General features: G+C 45.0%; 1 protein-coding gene across 14 annotated transcripts in view; it reads right to left on the reverse strand.

The window, feature by feature from the left end:
* Positions 1-1320: 1320 nt before the first annotated feature.
* The window catches only part of LOC100643013 (transcription factor Sox-2), a 359277-nt gene continuing 341577 nt past the window's right edge, over positions 1321-19020 (reverse strand). For 11 of the 14 annotated variants that reach the window (XR_007226105.1, XR_007226099.1, XR_007226096.1 and 8 more), the window contains one exon: positions 13846-14003. Coding sequence is in view for 2 of the 14 variants with exons in the window: in XM_012315657.3 (XP_012171047.1) it covers position 14003 (1 nt within the window). In the remaining 12 variants the exon portion in view is untranslated. Of the gene's footprint in view, positions 2528-13845; positions 14004-19020 lie in introns of those variants that run through there. The other 3 variants (XR_007226092.1, XM_020866273.2, XR_007226100.1) reach the window with 2 other exon arrangements.

The raw sequence follows: 19020 nt of genomic DNA on the forward strand, positions 1-19020 counted from the left end.
TGCTAACCGGATCGTGTCAACGTAACAGCTTCCAGGATACCGGTGTCCTGATCACGTTCCGCATGTCCCCCGCCGTGTTGTCCTTACAGGACGCGTTTACGCCGGCCGTACACGCATATATGCGTGTAGCAATTTACTGGCCGAAGAGGAGGCGTCGGGCTACATAAATCAGAAAGACAACGCGTCAGCTTATTAACCACCGACGATTTATTTCCGCCTGTTGGTACACGGACTTTCCACGCACTCATCCGCTTCGTTGCTGCACCGAAATGTTACGACAATATTGAAAAATTCCTAAGGAACAACCGGCAGAGTAGTTGGTATCGGAATTCTTTGAAAATTACTTGCAAAAAAACTCCGATGAAATAGGATTCTTTCTCTAAATTGAAAATACGTGATATCTTGCTTTGTTTCGCGATAAATATTTCGAGAAACGTTATGGAATTTCCTATTGTCAGCAGACAGCTTCCTTTCTGGTTTCCTCCTTATCTGTTCGAAACGACCAAACGGATGCGCGTGCATGTAAACGAATTCCAGACATAAATTTACCGACTTCCGCTCTCCATTCAGCTGCAAAGAACGCCGAGACATCGGTACATTCGACGATACTTCCGGCAATTCTTGGAAGCTGTCCCCCTTCTATGATAATGCTACCAATGTCAGGTGAAAAATAACATTTGCTCTGCGCGCTCCATGCGTTTCTGTGTCTGTTTGATATCAATTTTATATCCAATTTATAGTCTGTATCGTGATATTTTCTCTTTACCTCCTTGTTATTGCATTATTGCATAGTTTAATGTACGATTATTAGACAAAAAAAAAAAAAAAAAAAAAAAGAGAAAGGAAAAAGGGATGAAAGTAAAAAAATATAAAACGAACGAGGCACAATCGGAACAGAACGCACCGTATCAGGAATGCCAGGAAATATGGCGAAGTTAATCGTGGCGGGGAGGGATCTGCTGCAATTAATCGAGGGAGGAGCACGTCGGATTTTAAGGACTCCTCCTGGTGCGTGAGGACCCACCGCGGGTTCCGTCTTCCGTTATTTATGTTGCTGGATCCAAGGAGCTCGGGGGGTCCAGGAATGTCCACCGTTCTTCCAAAATGCGATTCGACCGTGACTATTAATTATTTCTGACCCGCTCACGCCTAAGACAGTTCCGACACCGAGCTAGGCATCTTCGAATTACTAACTTACCTTGGAGAGAATATTTTCTCCTCTTCGAAAGACCTTCCTCCGGTTAAAGTCTTCAAAATCTTGGGAATTACAGCAAATGGTCGAGGCCAAAGGGATCTCGGGGAGAATAAATCAAGACCAAGCGTGTTTCGCCGATACTTTATTCACCCAACCGTCTCAATCTACGCAAAATCGCGATTTTTCCTCCGCCGCGCAGTCGTCTCTGTTTCACGAACGAGCGTCACGCTGCGCAAGAGACGCGGGCGTATATCTACGATCGCGTATATTCCAGTGGCATACGCGCACGCTTGGAATAATTAACGAGAAAACGTCAGAAAGGGGAAGAAGCCAGCAGGTAGAACAGAAATAAACCGTCAGAGGCACGTTCTCTCCGATTTTACCTGTTTCTTCTCCAATTTTCAATTTATTTTAACGCCATCCTCTCGAAAGATCCCAGTTGCTACTAGTTTTTTTCTTAAACGCGTCGTGGTCCTCGAATTTTTACGTTCTGACCTCACTCTTATTTTAACGAACAGAGAGATTCTCGATTTCTTTAAGAATTGCTTCTTGTCGATATTCAACAATTCTTTCACGCTTATAAAATTTATTATGAACGGAAAAACGCGTCGGCCTTTTAAATAATCCAAAGAACGTCACAGAAAGATGACCGAGAACAAATTTCTCGGTCTGTTTCTTTTTTAAGTGTCGCTGTTTGGAATTGGCTTGGCGTCGCGTATCGAGAGAGTCGTTATCTCGACGAAAAAGTCGGCGAGATTCGCGAATGATGAGGGAAAACGGGAAAGACAATGCGAGAGGAAACGCGAACGAACGACAAAACAGCGTGGTAACATCACGATTTATCCTCGCACATGGTTGATTTATAACGATGCGTATAGTCACTACGGCACGACGTCTCGGGCCTCTCATTTGTACGTACTTTCTCTCATTTGCGGCCGCGGAACCCACCGAAAAGAAAAAGAAAAAAAAAGCGAGTGGAAGAGAGAAAGAGAAACGAACGAGTCGTGAGTGGCATATGAATTATTCAACCGGCAGCTCTCGTTTGCCGCGCCGTTGATAATGATAATCGTGGATCCCCCGGTAATGATAACTGTTCGTCGATCTCGTTCGTTGGACGGATCACAATAATAGCGACACTAATCACACGTTGATGGTCAAACACCGTTTGATTAATTCGTAAGACGTCCTTGGCCATCCGTATCAACTGCAACGTTGAAGAACGAATACACCGGATGTATCCTTGGCTTCGTTTTTTATTTCTCCGAATAGTAGGAATCCCAGGAAGAGATGTTTGGATGTTGATCACCGTACCTCTTCCACATGTATCGGTACCTGGAACAGACAATCACGATCTACGGTTGCAAACTTTAATTACTCTGTATTCTAATATTAGCTTGGTTCTATATTCTTTTTATTAGTTCGATGTATTTTAGAGAAGTTTACGTATAACCGATGTTATTAATATTCATTAAATACACAAAGGGGTTGAAATATTTATATATTTCAACATTTAATCGAAGAATCGAACGCGAAGAGAAGTTTCGACGTGGAATCGGGACAACATGTTTGAACTCTAAAATTGCTTTCCCATGAGAAGCGAGGAACGTGACTTATCGCGTGCTTCGCCTGCGATCTTCGTATAGCGAAATATCTGGTCTGCGAAGGGATGACAAAGTTTTAGTCAAAGTCTCGACGAAAATGGAAAAAAGTGGCTGCAATCAAAGCGGAAGAGGGGTGCAGGTAGATATGTAGAAAGTGATCTGCACCGCGACCACGTTGCACGGAGGAGCACGTCGCTGTAGGTAAAACGTACCTACGGCATCCTGCCCTCTCCCCCTTCCTTTTTCCTGCCCCTCCCGTGGATCTGACCCACCGACGGTGGCAGTAGCGGCGTGCATAACAGGGTGGACGTTTAACATATGACCGGCTACCAGTGTTATTAATGCGCCGGTAGCGTCGTGCTCGGTTTCTTCCGAGCCCACGTACGGTGCCTACGATCCCGTAGCCGGGTTGGGGCCACCCGCGGATCCTCCCTGCTCCACCAGGCCCCTCGATCGCGGACCCACAAGACCGAGTGGGGTAGCCGAGGAAACGGCACACACCTAGACGTAACACGACACTCGGAAACTGCACCGCGACCACGTCATCCTTCACTCATCCCTCAACGAGTTATGTCTTCCTGCTGGCGGCGAGTCTAATTAATATGTGTTTAGGCAGAGACAGTCTACCTGTCGGAAGGTACTAGCCAGCCGAGCGTTTTCAGATTCTACAGGATATCGGAAGATCGTACGTTGCATTCCTAAAAATTGATGATCGAATAATCGCCTGACGTTGGAAGAATCGACGGAAGAACCTTTTTCCGAGACTCGAGAAGGAGGAAGACGTTTCTCAATGTGTCTGTAGGGCATTGATGATCGACATCGTCCTTTTCGCTCTTACGAATCGATATCGTCGAACCAGCGTCTTACGTACGGCGAATCGAATTAGTTAAGCGGCAAATAACCGAGACACGCTCCATTTTCTGACCACATCTTAATTTTAGTATCAGCGTCTAATTCTTCGGAAATCGAACGATCAATCTCGGGAGCGTTGATCCTGCGAGCGACTCGATCGACGAAAGAATCTCATATTGCGTTGTTCGAAGGAGCAAGACGTCTTCATCGAATATCGTTGCGCTGCCACTGAGCAAAAAGTCGAAAAGGGGGAGAAACACGAAAAATCGTAGAAAAGGAATAAAAAAGTCTTCGTGGGTGTGCCTATTTGTTTGAAGAGGGGCGCACGGTGATTCCCCGTGGCCGAAGGAAACGTCCAGCGCGATCGTGCGAGCCTATAGGCAAATATCTCCCGCTCAGCCAGGACATTAGGAGTTCTCCTGCGTCCGGAGGATTATAAATCCTTAATACAGATCGGCACGCGATGCCCGGCTCGTTAGGGTGATGCATGGCCGACTCTGGTGTCCCGGGGTGTACGGTAGCCGGTACCAACACAGCCGTGGCTGAACATTCGAGAGGCTCGTTCCTGCGGGAATGGCTACACCCTCACACACCGGCAACCACCAGGTAATAATGAGAGATCAGAGATACGGCCCGATATTAATTGTGCGCATCGAGTGTGGCGGTGGTGTTGCTGCTGCTGCTGCTGCTGCCTTCGGACTCGGGGAGAGAACTGACTGCTACCGGCTTACACCGATCCTTCGATGCGATATGTGCGATATACGATACAGGACCGTGGTCCTGATCCTGCTGCTTCGTTCGCGAAAAGGCCATACACGCTCAAGCCTGCCTGGTCCACCGCCTCGTGGACAGTTTTATTGCGAATTTATTTCCACTTCTTTTCAGGATCTCTTTCTGGATAGGCAGCAGCATGGCGGATTTTCAGATACAGCGATTGGTTTCTTAAGGCAGCGATTTCGACATCTCGAACGACAGATTAATCAAAGACAAAAGGATACAGTTTCGATTAATGATCGTTCTGTCTTTGTCGATTACAGGATCGTTCAAGGATCGTATTTTGGAATTCTTCCGCGAATCTCTAGATTTCCTGTGCAACCATCTGGAGAACGTTCCACCGTTTGTTCCGCGAGAATACTTCCTCCCCTATCGACGCGGGCCTACTTTGAAGATACGATCTGGAAACAAATTACGATCGCTGCTCGCGCTGTCCTGCCGTTTGCTCGTCCTCCGCAGCTGGATCCGAATAATCGCCGCCCGTTAGCGGCCCGAATGAGATCGCGTCTTTTTAAATCGACGCGCGTATCGCTGTCCTTTTTCTCTATCCCCTCCACGTGGAAGGGGTCCAGGATTTATGTACCGGTAGTGTAATATGTAAGTTCCCTTGGAATTAACGTTCCACGCCTCGTACCAGTTTGCTTTGATAACGATCTGAGAAGAGGCTGGGGACCATCGCAACGAACTGTCTTCTTTTCCTTTAGCGTCATTGAATAAGCAAACGAGACGCAAAAATATTTCGCCTACATTAGGAACAAGTTAAAATAGGTAGGAAATAGCATGGGAAGAGAAGAAAATAAAGAAGAAAATGAAATGAGAGGGGAGGGGCAAAAAAGCATGAGAAGTATGGAAAAGCGGAGCGACGTAGGACAAGAAAAAAGCAGCAAGTTTAAAAGAAGAAGAAAGAGGAGAAGGAATATGAAATTAGAGATACAAAGTTTACAGGTATTACGCGAATTATGTGAAACTTTTTCGGCCAATTTTCCTGAAATTTCGTACAATTCCACTCGCAACGCGAGGAATCGATTGAAACGCTCGATTCAGCTCCTGGAAAGTTTTCATCTTATGAAACTAGTCTACCGCAGTACGCGCAGCCACAATTTCCAGGAGCGGAGCAAGTTAACCCGAGCACGGTGTAAACTGGTTTAAGCCAAAGCCAGCGGCCGCCAGAAGCGTAGTTTGGCAAAGCGCGACCCCCTTCGTAGCGTTCGTTGAAGTTACAGGAACGTCTCTTTCTCGGGAAACCGAGACGATTCTAATCCACGTGGCCAGAAAGGAACGTGAATCACGCGGGAACAAGAAAACGTATAGGGTTCCGTACAAAGTGGTGCAGGTGTATGTGCGCGTAGCTCTCTCGGACGGTCCGTCTCAATCCGGATTACGGTAACACCTGGCCATCCGCAATTTTATCATCCTCCGTCCCGGAAGGATTCCAATTTTCTTCTCCCGTTACGCCAGCCCTCTTATCCGAGCCTCGCTTTGCCTCGTCTACCGCTTCTCCTGCTCGCTTCTTTTTTTTTTTTTCTCTCTCTCTCCGCCGTCTCTGGGAGACTCAATCTGTGTCTCATCGTGGATTATTGGGATTTCCTGCTGGGGGAGGGAGGAGGAACGAGGAGGAAGTTGGCTGGCTGCTTGCCTCGACCGTCTGCGCCAAGGGAATCGGTTAGGAGAAAAAGAGGAAGAAAGAACTGGTTGACCAGCGCGAGCCTTTAATTCTTTTGCTCGTGAACCGTTCGACGGCCATTCGCTTCCAGTCGAAATAAGGAGCTCCGCTGATCGGTGATTTCGTCGAATTGTCCTGGCTGACAATTTACGCTGGCGCACCCGTGCTCCGCTCCGGGTAAGTGGCACCGGGATCCTGGGATTTTTAAGTCTTCTTCATCCCCGTTGGCGTCTCCTTCCTCGAGGGACACGGAAGCGCGGATTGCAGGATTTTTAATTTCGTCTTGTTCTTTGGTGGTCCGGTCGGTGGTCTGATCGGTAATTGCGAGGAACTTTCTTGGAAATGGTGAGTCTGCGAGGAGATTGGTGTCTCTTCCACGTGCTCCATCCAACGTTTAAATACACGTGGTAAATGAAGAAGAGCTGAAATCGCAGCCAGGATAGAGAATTTAGAATTCATTCGAATCGTATCGATGATAAAACATTCATCTCTTTGATTTTGTTCGCTTCTTTGCTGGTTCGAACGACGTCATCTTGCAAGCAGATTTATCGGAACTTTCTCTCGGTTGCGACTACCGATACAAATAATTCCGAGGACTATTGCTCGCTCCGTAAACCTTCGAAATGATCCTCTTACGTTCGAAGGGTCAGGCGGAGACGAAGTTCAAGAAGGTCGAAGACGATGGTGTACCGCGATGCAGATAGCGAGCAGGGGAAAACGATTCGGCGGGACGCGAAAATAATGATTTGCCAACCACGAGATAATTAGCGTAAGCGGCTTACCACGACAGGATAGCGAGAACCAGAGGAAAGCAACGGTTCGCGTTAGGTTGATTCGCGGTTACATCAAAGGAGACCTTGAGCCACCGGCTCGTGCGGACGAACTTCTTTTTACCGTTTCGCGGGACACGAAATCGATCCGCGATGATTAATTTTCAATCGCGGCTTAATTACGTCAGCCTACGCTAAGCACGATCGAGGAAGCGCCGTCGGAATGGTGAAAGGGCGATTTGCGCCGATAGAAAGAAGAAAAAGGAGAAGAGAAGAAGGCGAAGAAGGAGGAAGAGTAAAAAGAATGGAAAAGAAGGTGGAGGCCGTGTCCCTACGGTTCTCGAATAGAAGGGACATCCCTTCGTCGGCCTCTCTCCTCTTTCTCTGGCAGGATTGTGTCCAAGATGGAGGGGTCGCGAAGCCATGGAGGGCGGACGCGGGACACGATTGCCAGGAACACGTGATTAGATGGCCCTCCTTCCACATGATTCTCCAGATTGGACACCCCCTGTGTCGCAGAGGGACGTAAAAAAATGCAATCGGCTCTTACCGTAATGAAAAAGAACCGTCTCTGGGTAATTCGAATGAACGATGGCCCCGCTACCGTGTCCACATACGTGTGCATCTCCTCTGTCTTCGTAAATGCGCTCTGTTTTTTACCGCGAGTGTGTTCGAGTCGAGGGTAAGGGCACGCTACTACCCCCTCGCGTTTGCCGCAATTGCAGCTGTCGCCTTTGAGGATATTTGCGACTCAATGCGCGAATCGAATGATTCCTATAATCCTTGTAATCGCTGTCATTCTTAGAGCTTCATCATTAGGTTATTCAGATGTATGCCTGTCGTAATACGTTATCGTATAGATATATTTCAGTTACCGTAAAATTACGTTTAAATCGACAAGGTGGGAAATAAGCGCAATAAGCTAAGCCTTTAATTATTATTAATTTCTCATTAATTTACACGCTATGGGAAAATTCGCATATTGTTACTAGGCATTAACCAAAGCATCCGAATATTAATGAGCGGCATTGTATCTAATTGTTTTCCATTATACCTAATGGTTTTCAATTACGTATCTATTATCGGTGAAATTGTTCGAGTGGGTGAAACACGCTGGAAATCTTTGTGTCTACAAAATGAAATGCGTAGTTTCGGGCTTCCACACGACGAGAAACAAGATCCTATGCCAGCGAGGGCAAAAAGCCCATGATTCCTGTGATTCATGAGACTTTTTACGCTGGGTGGCCGAAATAATTCACCCTAATGCTCCTGCTAACTGCCTGCGGTCGCAGCGCGCGATTGTTTATTGCCAAAAAGCATCTCTTTAATATATATCATCGCCTCGCCGAGTGCTGGATCGTTCCATTGGAATAAAAAAGTGGTAAGAACAGAGCGGAGGTGCCGCGAAAACGAAACGAATGGATCGAGATTTTCTTCCTTTCTCTTTCTTTTTTCCGCCGAGTGAAATCCTCCTGGGTCCATAGACTTTTATTGCGTAAATAAATTCGGATAAAGTCGGGTATAACGCGAACAAAGGGGAGGTCGGCGCTTCTTCTGCTCGTCGAAATTGTCGAAGACGTGCTTTAATCGTGTCGCTAACTTCGCGCATCCGCGACATCGAGGGTTGCTACTCTTTGTGCGAAAGGTGAACTCGTTACGGAGGGGGTGAATGGGAACGTTCGAGATTAATGAATGTCGATCATATTTCGACTAGGTTCGCCGCTGTAGAACGCGTTTGATGGAGAGAAGGGTACAGTTTTTTTTCCCATTCGGTGTCGGTGCGACAGACCGTCGAGTATCAACAGTGATTGCAAAACGACCGCGCGGACAGGAGTGCCGTTAGACACGTGCATTAATAACACTCGACATTCGGTATTCTTCCAGCTCGCAGACTGGTTTCTCTATTTCTCTGTCCTCTGTCGGCCGGCAACTTCTCTGCGAGCCTCCAAACTGGAATTTGAATACAATTTTGCATGGCAAAACTGAATATTTTAAAGGAACTCGTTAATCTTGCGTACACTCTTGTTTGTAAGTATTAGGACACCTACTGGTTTCACGTGGGACGTGACGATTAATCTAGCGTATCAAGGGGACGATTAATCGATCAGAATTTCGTATTTCTACAAAGTCCAATATACCGATCTACGCTAAAATATTTGAACGTTCATAGAAACTTTTAATGAATATATTATATGGGTAATACGAAAGATTTTGAAATTTCATTTTCACTGTAACCAGACACGACAGTGACGATTGCGATAGTAAAATTTCAAAACCAACCTGAAAATTATATAGAAGTTACAAATTATTTATTGGAAGCTTATACTTCGCAAAATAGTTGAACAGTCAGTTATTCGTTACATTGGTAAATTACGATATTTAGCGACACCATCTTTGCGTTCAATGTTTCTCAGATGATTTCACTTCTTAGAGGATTATTAATATAATAATTTTCTAATGATTTCTCTGCTTTACTTAAGCGTGATTTATGCGCCCCTTCTCTCTCTCTCTCGCCCTCTCTCTCTTTGGATATTTTCAGTCTTTAAAAAATCGGGTCTTCTTTCGGTTATGAAAATTTGATATTCCAAGCTTCTAGCTTGATAGAGAGCAAAGGTTAGCGAAAGAGGGTTCGGAGCAAAGCGAAACAGTAAAATTGACGCACGCGTGAGAGAGGTGTATTAATTAGTGGCGGAAGAGAAAATAGCGACCGAGGATGGGCCTCAGGGTTGAAATCGTTAACGAGGGTTTGCCTCGCGATTCTGGTTTAGCCTCGGCTCACCATGTCAATTCTAATTGCGTTTGACAGTAATTTGGCAAGGGAGAGAGGGTTGATTGACAAGCAGCTTCGCTCCGAGGCGTTCCTCTTGCGCTTTCTCCATTCATTTTTCACCTTTTTCGTCTACCGCAACAATACTTGCGTAACATGTAACGATATCGTGCGAATATGTACGCTGTATTTTGATATCCCCGATAAGTTTTCAGTTTCGCCAACGTTCATCAAGACTAATCGATACTTCCTCTATGCCCTTAATAAATTCTTCCACCGCGGATAAAATATACTCGTGTTACAAAATGTCCAGTTTCAAGTTCGTGGGATTAAATTTTCCATGGAGAATGTGAAACGCTATAAAACAAAAATTTATGTAACAAGAATTAATACGCGTTAATCCAACAAAAAATTTGCCTCGTTAGTCCATTTGCTACGTTTCAACACTTTCAGATAGAGTTGATATAATGCCGCCAATCTGCCTGTATTTTTCATGCTGCGAAAGAACAGTCCATTGTTATGCCATCTCTTTCTTATAATTTTTTAAGAAAACATTTGCCAGTCTATGTTTATATAACATTCTGCTTTTGTATTTTTCTTGCAGGATATACTAACATCATTCTAGAAAAAAAAAAAAAAAAAAAACTGCGATGGTCGGTGTACGGAAATCGTTTCTTCTTTTACTACGAAAAAAAGCTAATTGCTAGCTATAGTATCTATTGTGAGAAGCAGGATCGAAGTTGTTCTTTTTGAACGATTAAAATACTTATGGTTCGTTCCTCCGGAAAGCAAAGAGTACACGATGGAACCTCGTTGTCAGGCGAAGATAGAAAGTGATTTCGATGGGACAGAAAATCGCGCGTGTAATGCCACCCGGTTGATTCATTTCATTAGACACGCAGCGAGGACGTGACGCGCGATCGGCTTCGACCCTTTTACGATCTGACAATTCTTCGATCATTTCGACGCCGCTGGTAAGAGGAAAGCGTGACGAAGATGACGCTGGTCCACGCTGTTCTGACCACACGCGCTAATTAAAGTTCGCGCGACGATGATACATACCGCGTCTTGCTTTTCTCGGCGAGCTGAGTCGCGAAGAATGCTTGCTAAATTATTGATTGTACAGCTAATTAATGTTCTAGGAGATGCGACTGTCGAGCATCGTGGTATATCGATTACATAACATAAATTCTTTCTCGTGGCAAACGATTAGCCTAATTAACAATGACAGTTGGACAGTGAAACGTTCGACAATTAACCGAACCAAATTCAACTGCTTGCGAAGTACGAATGCAAATTCTTTTATTGCGTTCGCTATCGGGGATTGTATTGGGGGAAAAAGAAAATAGAAAACAGATACCACGGACGTTGACAACGATGACAGGAATTTATACAGTGGGTGGTCGACGTTTCTAGGCATCGTTCGACAGCCAAAAAATAACTTTGACAAAAATATCGTTATGACAAATAATACGGTCGCCTTTTGTCTCGGAACAATGGCTGAAATATAAGTATCAATAGAAATATTAATATCGCATGAATGAGAGGTACGTGATATCTCGGTTTAAATACGCGCCTGTACAAATCATCGTAGCGTCGGCTCTACCTAGTGGCAAAATCGACCAGATCGAAGCGAAGTTAATTAAACCGCCGGTCGATATATCGAAGATGTTGGTTTATTAATCGATAACTCCGTTGATTAGAACACAGCGGGTGAAGTTGCACGAGTTGTGTCATCAATCTCTTTCCAGTCATTCTCTCTGATTCTCCTCAAACGTATTCCGTTGCAACTAGAGATTTGTACTATTTTTAATAACATTGTATATCAACCAATAAAACAACACTAGATTGCGCCAAGAAAAAAGAAACTGGTAAACGAAGCAGGAGTATCGCAGAAACGCTCTGGCTGTCTAAGAAATTCCGCAGAGTTTCACGGAGATTCGAAAGAAAAATCCCCCTTGGCTCTCGCTCCAAAAATCCGCGAGAGGAAGGAACTTGACTTTCTCTTTTTTATTTTGGCAAGTCGTCGTACGATTCGTAAATACGACCCGAGAGTTTGGAAAGAGTAGAAACTACGAAAGAGTCCGATGAACAATGAAGAGAAAGAATCACGCGGAGAGAAGACAAGAACAAAGCGAGAACGGACAAAGAGATACGGAGGAAGGAGGAACGAAGTCGTTGATCGAAGCAGAACGAAGATAAAGGATAAATCTAGAGGGACAAGAGGATAGAGAAAACGCTGCGTGAAGAAGAATGAAGAGGATCGAGGCGGAGGGTGCGTTGGGAAAACGCAGGCAAAGAAAGACAAACCGATGGAACGTAAGAGAAAAGAAGGGAGAAATCCGAGTTGGATGAGAAACAAGGGTGCAAAGGAAAGGTGGGAGAAAGAAAGAAAGCGTGGGTAGATAAAGCGAAACGGAGTCGGAGGTGGGTTTATCTCGCTCATCCTCGTTAAAACCCTTCGCGGCCCACCCCTTTCTTTCTGCCGGTAGCTCGTTCCTCTTCCTCTTCGGTTTCTCTTCTCTTCCTTCAGCTCGAATCGCAGCCCTCTCTTCGCGCACGAACAGACGACGACGACGACGACGACTGCGACGACGACGACGACGACGACTACGACGACTACGACGACGACGACGACGACGACGACGACGACGACGACTACGACGACGACGAGGACGACGACGACGACGACGACGACGACGACTCGTTTATCTGTGTTTGCGTGCGTTCGTCGGTGTATACGTGTGCGGTATACCCGGTAGGCATCACCGGCTCGTTGTAGCACGCTCTATTAATTAAAAAAATGGGGACTCCGAGGAATGCTGGTCAACGACGGGGGGTGAGAGCGCATCAACGCCTCCGTAATTGGAGAGGGATGGAGGGAAGAATGAAGATTTCGTTGCTCTAACTACGCTCCTAATGATTCTTTAATCATTCCTTAATGTCACTCGGAATCTCTCGTTTTTCTTTCTGTGTGCGAGGCAACACTGAATTTTCATCGTTACGCACACCCTCGACTTGTCAACTTCGACACACGCGTCTCTGAGCCTTTTCCTACTATTCTTTCGCTCTTTATATTTCGACATCTTTTCCTCTCTTTATTAACCCCTGCGTACTTTGTCGTCTTTGAACGAGGTAAATGTAGCCTGCTTTGAAACCAGGATTGTTTAATTTGCCACGTTTTGTTCTTTTTCTAGTACAAATATCGTACCGTGCATTTTAGATCTCGACTTGGCCATTGTCACAAGTTGCGACTGTTATCAGAAACATTGTTCTTGTTACATCTTGAACTCTGGAGATCGACTTAAAATATCTATCAATCTAATACTAGCGTCTTCGCCACCAACTCTAACAATTACTTACAGCGTATTCGCGTGTCTATCTGATAGATCAATACGAAATCAAGGAAGAATTAATATTTAAAGAATCGGGTGATAAGCAACGTGGATCTTGAAATCAATCTATAATCTAACTAAATTATGCGATGACATATCTATAGACTAACCTTGAGATCCATATCGCTCCTCACCCGACTACTTCAATACCAACCCTAAATAATTATTCCGGTAGTAAAGCGAAAAAGAATTTTCTATGGAAAAACGCAGACTTCCGGCGAGCCATCTCGATTTTCTCTAAACGTAGCCAGGAAAGAAATCTCTTTTGGAGAGCGTGCTCATCTTCCTCCGTTTCAGGTTAGGTACCTTCGATATAACGAAGGGTGGTGGCTAAAACAAAGGGCCGGTCGCGGGTTGGTCGATAGTCCACGGCCGCCAATCAGGCGAGACCTCGCCAGCAACCCTCGTCCTTGCAACTTGCTATCCGCCGAGGGTGGGTTACACCACGGGGAGAGTTTGCTCATCCCTGTAGGAGAGGAATTCCCGAGAACGAGGATGGCCAGGGTGTCTCGTCGCCAGGGTTACGACTCGATGGCGAAGACGACTTCTTCTCCGTGCGTTCCTCGTCTGTGTCTACGCCTATGGCTCTGTCTATATTTGTGTCTGTTTTCCTCGTGTTTGTCTTGCTAGGAAACGCCTCGAAAATGGTGAACTCGAACGTCCCGAAAATGGTGAGGGGAAAAAGACGAACGATCTCATTGTCCGTCGAATAATCGAACTACCGTCGCATGTTTGGTAACAGTTATTTAAGCTGATTTCGTAAGTCGAGTTAGAAAGATAGGGGAAGATAGGGGTGCGTTTGAATCGGAAATAACTGGCCGCCTCCTGTCTCAACGTATCTCGTTTATTCAACACTTACTTTTATCATACATCCTTACGCGTAAGATCTACATAAAAACTTATTAAAACGAGCTTAATCATATGTTCATAACTGGTTCTGGGCTGGGGCAGCTTCGCGTGGCGCTTCGGTGCACGGTGTTCCCGTTCTAAAACAAAAACATCCAACATAACGTTAATATCTTATTCAATTCACATAGCTGTATTTTTATATACACGCGTATCAAGGTGTCGTGGCCACGACGAAGCATTTGCATACGTCGTATTTATTATAGCGTTTAGTTACATATCGATTAATTAAATCCAACCGTGTTGGTCGTATTGTTCAGAGTGGTAGTATACTTTCATACGGTTACGAAAATGTAATATCGTGGAAATGAAATGTAGATGAAATCCGGTAAGAGAAACGCCTCATCGAAAAACGAGGACACGTGCAAATACTTTTTCGTAGCTGTTGTAGATCTTAAAGCAGTTCTAAATGTAAGAAAGATACATCGGTTTAAGTTACTGAAAAGGTTTTACGTGACGAGAACTCGCGGAAGATAATGCGTGACGACGAAAGGGACGAAAGAAGAAAGGCACGAGAGGGAAAAGGGACACAGGGGTTCTGCTTTTATGGAGCGGACAAACGAGAGGCAATCGCTCGATCGGTGATCAGCCTTCAGTGACACCGTCGAAGTGGCAATATTAATTTATATCTCGCTGTGCCTACCGACCCGCCGGGACTCGCGCGCAAGAAAATAAAAAAATTGTCAGTCTTCGCGATTCTACGGATCAACGATCATCGATTGTTCCGAGGCGTCAAGCTAGAACGATCTCAGAACCGTTATTAACCCGTTCGTCCCGTGGGGCGCCCCTTCCTTCATCGCGTGCCATTTCTACACGAGCAGCACGCGTATCTCGTAATTAATAATTGCGAGTAATTACCCCTATCCCGTTCCCCGAAGATACATCCGCGATTTAGGAGCAGATATCGATCCCGTGCTTTAATTTCCCCTGACAGGGACGCTCCATGAACTCTGCATAACGAACAATGCACGTGCATTTCGACCTATGTTTTTTTAAATTACTTCATTCATTGGTTCGCTTATTTATTTGTGGGATTAACGCGATTGCTACAGAAATTACTGTGATACAAGTGGCAAAGAGCGTTTCAAAGACAGTAGATTAATCTTTCATTAGACAAAGTTGATAATGTTAGTTGTTCGATTTATTCGATCAATTCATATGTCGCGGAATATCGTCTTCTTCTTGGACGTTCCGACGTTACATTTAGAAAGAATAATTTAGCGATATCCAGCTTTGAATACTTTACTTGCAAACGTAATATCTAACATTATTCTTGCATCGTTTAATATCTGGAGATTGAAATTGTTAAGCTTCGTATCCCATTGAAGTAAGAGTGAATGCGACGCGCAACGTGTTCGCTAACTCGACGAGGAAAACAGTGGGTTTCGTAATCGGGCCGCAATGAAACGGGCAAAGCGAAATCAATCGGTCACAGAGGAGGCCCTGTGAACCGGAGAATAAAGAGACGAGAAAATAAGGAGAAGAAGAAGATTACGACGAGTAAGACGCGCGCATCATCTCCAAAGGGCCGTGACAAATGAATTTTTATTAAGCCCCGTTCCTCCGCAGTTTATCAGCCGATCCGATTGGCACAATAGTAGCGAACGAACGAGAGGCCGGCAATATCGAGGAGACCCTCCTTCTCTAACCTCCTCCACCCTCTGTAATTATTTTTACGAGGGTGAGAAGCCCGGCTGGCGCTGACAGGCTCGCGGCCCGGAGGTGGAGAACTAGCTGACGGAGACACGGCGAGGATGAAGCCCAGAACCAACCAACCGTTCCATCAAACAGAGACACGAACCGGTGAAACAGGTAGAGAAACGGATTCCATCCCTTTCTACGCTTTTTACGCTCCGCTCCTTCGAAGGCGGGGGTGGAAAAGGCGGATGGCAGTACCGCCGAGACAAAGATTCGTGTCATTGGCAGTGTCTCGACTGGCCGGGAACTGACAACCGAGACACGTGGCTGGAACACCTGCCTAGAGGCTGAAAAACGTGCCTGACCGTTTCGCGGTTTCGTCTCGCGTCGTTTCTTCGGTAACCTTGCGCGTCTGAATTTAACGATTCCTTTTATCGGCAATTTGGATAGATAACGTTTTCAATGGATACCACGATGAAGTGAAGATCGGAAGGTGTGGAGAAAGGAACCTGTTTCGAGCTTTGATTCAACCTATCGATCTACTTTTACAATTAGACGGAAACTATAATGCGAATTGATTCTATATCAATAAATTTCACGGCCAATAAGAATAAATAGATACCATGGTAGAATGGAAATTGCACCGATACTCGAGTGATACATTGTTGCATCGATACAGAAGCGTGTAGAAAGAGGAAACTGTTTCGAGCTTCGATTCAACAGGCTGATCTATTTCTCGATCAGAGACCGTGATTCAATTTTACTTTCGTAGAGTTCAGTGGATAATAAGAACTTCTAAATGAATAATACGATAGAATGTACTCGTAAATTGTGAGTTGAATTGTTGTAAAAATAATCTGTAGAGAAAGAGAGAGAGAGAGAAAGAGACAAATCTGTTTCGAGCTTTAATCGTACAGGTTGATTTATTTCTCCATCAGAAACCATGATTCAATTTTACTTCCATAGAGTTCAGTAGATAATAAGAATTCCTAAATGAATAATATGATAGAATATACTCGTAAATTGCGAGTTGAATTGTTACAAAAATAATCTGTCGAGAGAGAGAGAGAGGCATCTGTTTCGAGCTTTAATCTTACAGGCTGATCTAGTTGTCGAACGAAACTCTGATTTACACCTGCGAACTAGTCACGATAAAACGTAGCTCGCAACGCAAAGGCTTAATTTTACTCTTGCAGAACGAGTTTCGATTTTACGATTTCGCGAAGATCCTACCGTAGCCGATTCTCTCTATATATATATCTCTATATAGAATTCGGTTGGGAGATGCGTTATTTCGATCCTAGCAGGATGATTCGGACAGAAAGAGGAGGAGAAGAGGAGGGACGAAGGATGACTCGACGAGAAACGGCCGTTCAGCCATCGAGCGCGATGTGCCCGCTCTCTGGTTCAATTTCTGGCGTCAATTAAAAAGTGACGCGGACCGAGGAAAATCAGTAATTAACGAACCAGCCACCTTCGGCTCTTCGCTCTTCCCAGCCTCCTTCTACGATTTTGCTACCAACGTTTTCGCCACTCGTCTTTAATCGTTCCTCGATAAGTCCACGACTGTCCTATCTCCGATCAAAATTATTCAAAATAAAAATAACCATCTATAAAATAGCACGAAACTCGAAGCACTTTTAATTTATCCAGTAAGAATTTAAGAATTTCGCGTGTTAGGCTATTGTAATTTTTTACGATCTTTCCGTTAAATTTTAACTATTAAATTGTATTCTATCTCTGTTACGATATATTCCGTTGTTTGAGAATTTCAAAGGAAGAAAACTGCATTAGTTATGAGATGATCGCAACGTAAGAACCTTCGATCTTCGTGGCTGCAAAGTAAATTAATTCCAACGAAACCTGTAGTGCCCGTATGGATATCTCGATTTATTCTTAATTCACTGAATTTACATTTGATCTTCGGTGCGAAACATTCGCCTTTTTCATGTTGCAAAGATGCAAAGTAGATTAATCTTAACAATTGCATCGAGTCGAACTCGGCCAATCGTGAACCACGGGCCATCGTACCAAAGGAGCCCTCCTATCGCGGCTACAAACAAAACAACGAGTAGGATGGACAAATCAAGGTGTAACCTCGTTCCCGAGGCAACCGGGCCAGGTATCGGGCGTTAATGATGCCTCATCCTGTGACAGGGAAACGGTCAGCCGGGATTTGGCATCGTCGATAAAAGGGAGAAGCCCCGAGCGGGGCAGCAGGAGGCGAGTCCAGCTCAAGTTCGTTACACGCCGTGACTCGGCAGAGACGGCTTCTCCAAGGTGCCAAGCCTTCCCCGCCACCTTCGACACCTTTTTACCTCGCGTCGGGTCGCTCGTCATTAGCACTGGCCCGTAATTGCCAAATTCACGGGTCCCGAGGCCCGCGGTCGCGCTTAATCGGCCGATTACACACTGCCCTAGGCGAAACGTCCAGGGATCGCGATCGTTTCTTTCGATAAACGTTCGGCCCATTGTCCAGGATGGAGCTCGATCGCGCTCGATACCGTCTGCATGGACGATTGTTTGCTAGATTTCATAAGATCGCGTCGCGATAATTAATTGGCTGTCCCTCGAGGTGTTGTACTTGCTTCTTCGATCAATACGTTGAATAATTTTGACCACAGAGTATATGGAAATGATTTTCTTCGTTTTTCAAGGAAGTTGGACGATTCGATAGAATTATTACTATTCGGGGTAGCAGTTTCGAAAATTATTTCAGAGGTATCGAACGATCGATAACCCTTGATATTTCTATACCATTTGTCTCGGCGATTGCTTGTCAGAATATAGAAACTAAATCGCGATAATTAATCGGCTTTGTAATGTACTTGCGTGTCTCGATCGAATGTGTCGTACAATTTGTAGACGAAGTGTGTAGGAATAATTTTATCATTGCGGAAGAAAAAAATTGAAAAATTTGGCGAGATCAAACGATCTGGTATTCGTATCCACGTCGCGAATTATTTTATACCGGAGACGATCGTTTCTCTGATACTGTTTGCTCCGGCGTTTGCCAGACTTCACGTAATTAACGATTATGGATAATTAGCTGTCGCTCAATGTGGCGTACTTGCACTTCTTCTCTTCGAATTTGACGACATAGTACGTAGGAACGTCAATTTGAACTTGTGTTGTAAGCTGCGAGGAGAATTGGACAATTCGATGGAATTGAACTCTACTTTGGATACCAGTTTCAGAAATTGTTTTATACTAAAAACGATCGCAGCCACTCTCGAGTTAAGAACTGAAAAAGTTTCAGGGAGAATCCACGGTCGAGGAACGATTTATCACGGGACATCTCCGAGGCCGGTTTAATATCCTGGGCAAAGAGCAGGCTGTATCGCAATTAACCACGTCGACGCGAAAGGAATCGGTCAGAGATGATTCGTCGGAGGGTTGTGGAGAAGTGGACTCGGTATACGTAAATAGAGAGGTGTACGGAGAGAACGCGCGAAATCG

The sequence above is a fragment of the Bombus terrestris genome, chromosome 13 (assembly GCF_910591885.1).
Source record: "Bombus terrestris chromosome 13, iyBomTerr1.2, whole genome shotgun sequence".
NCBI classification, from domain to species: Eukaryota; Metazoa; Arthropoda; class Insecta; order Hymenoptera; family Apidae; genus Bombus; species Bombus terrestris.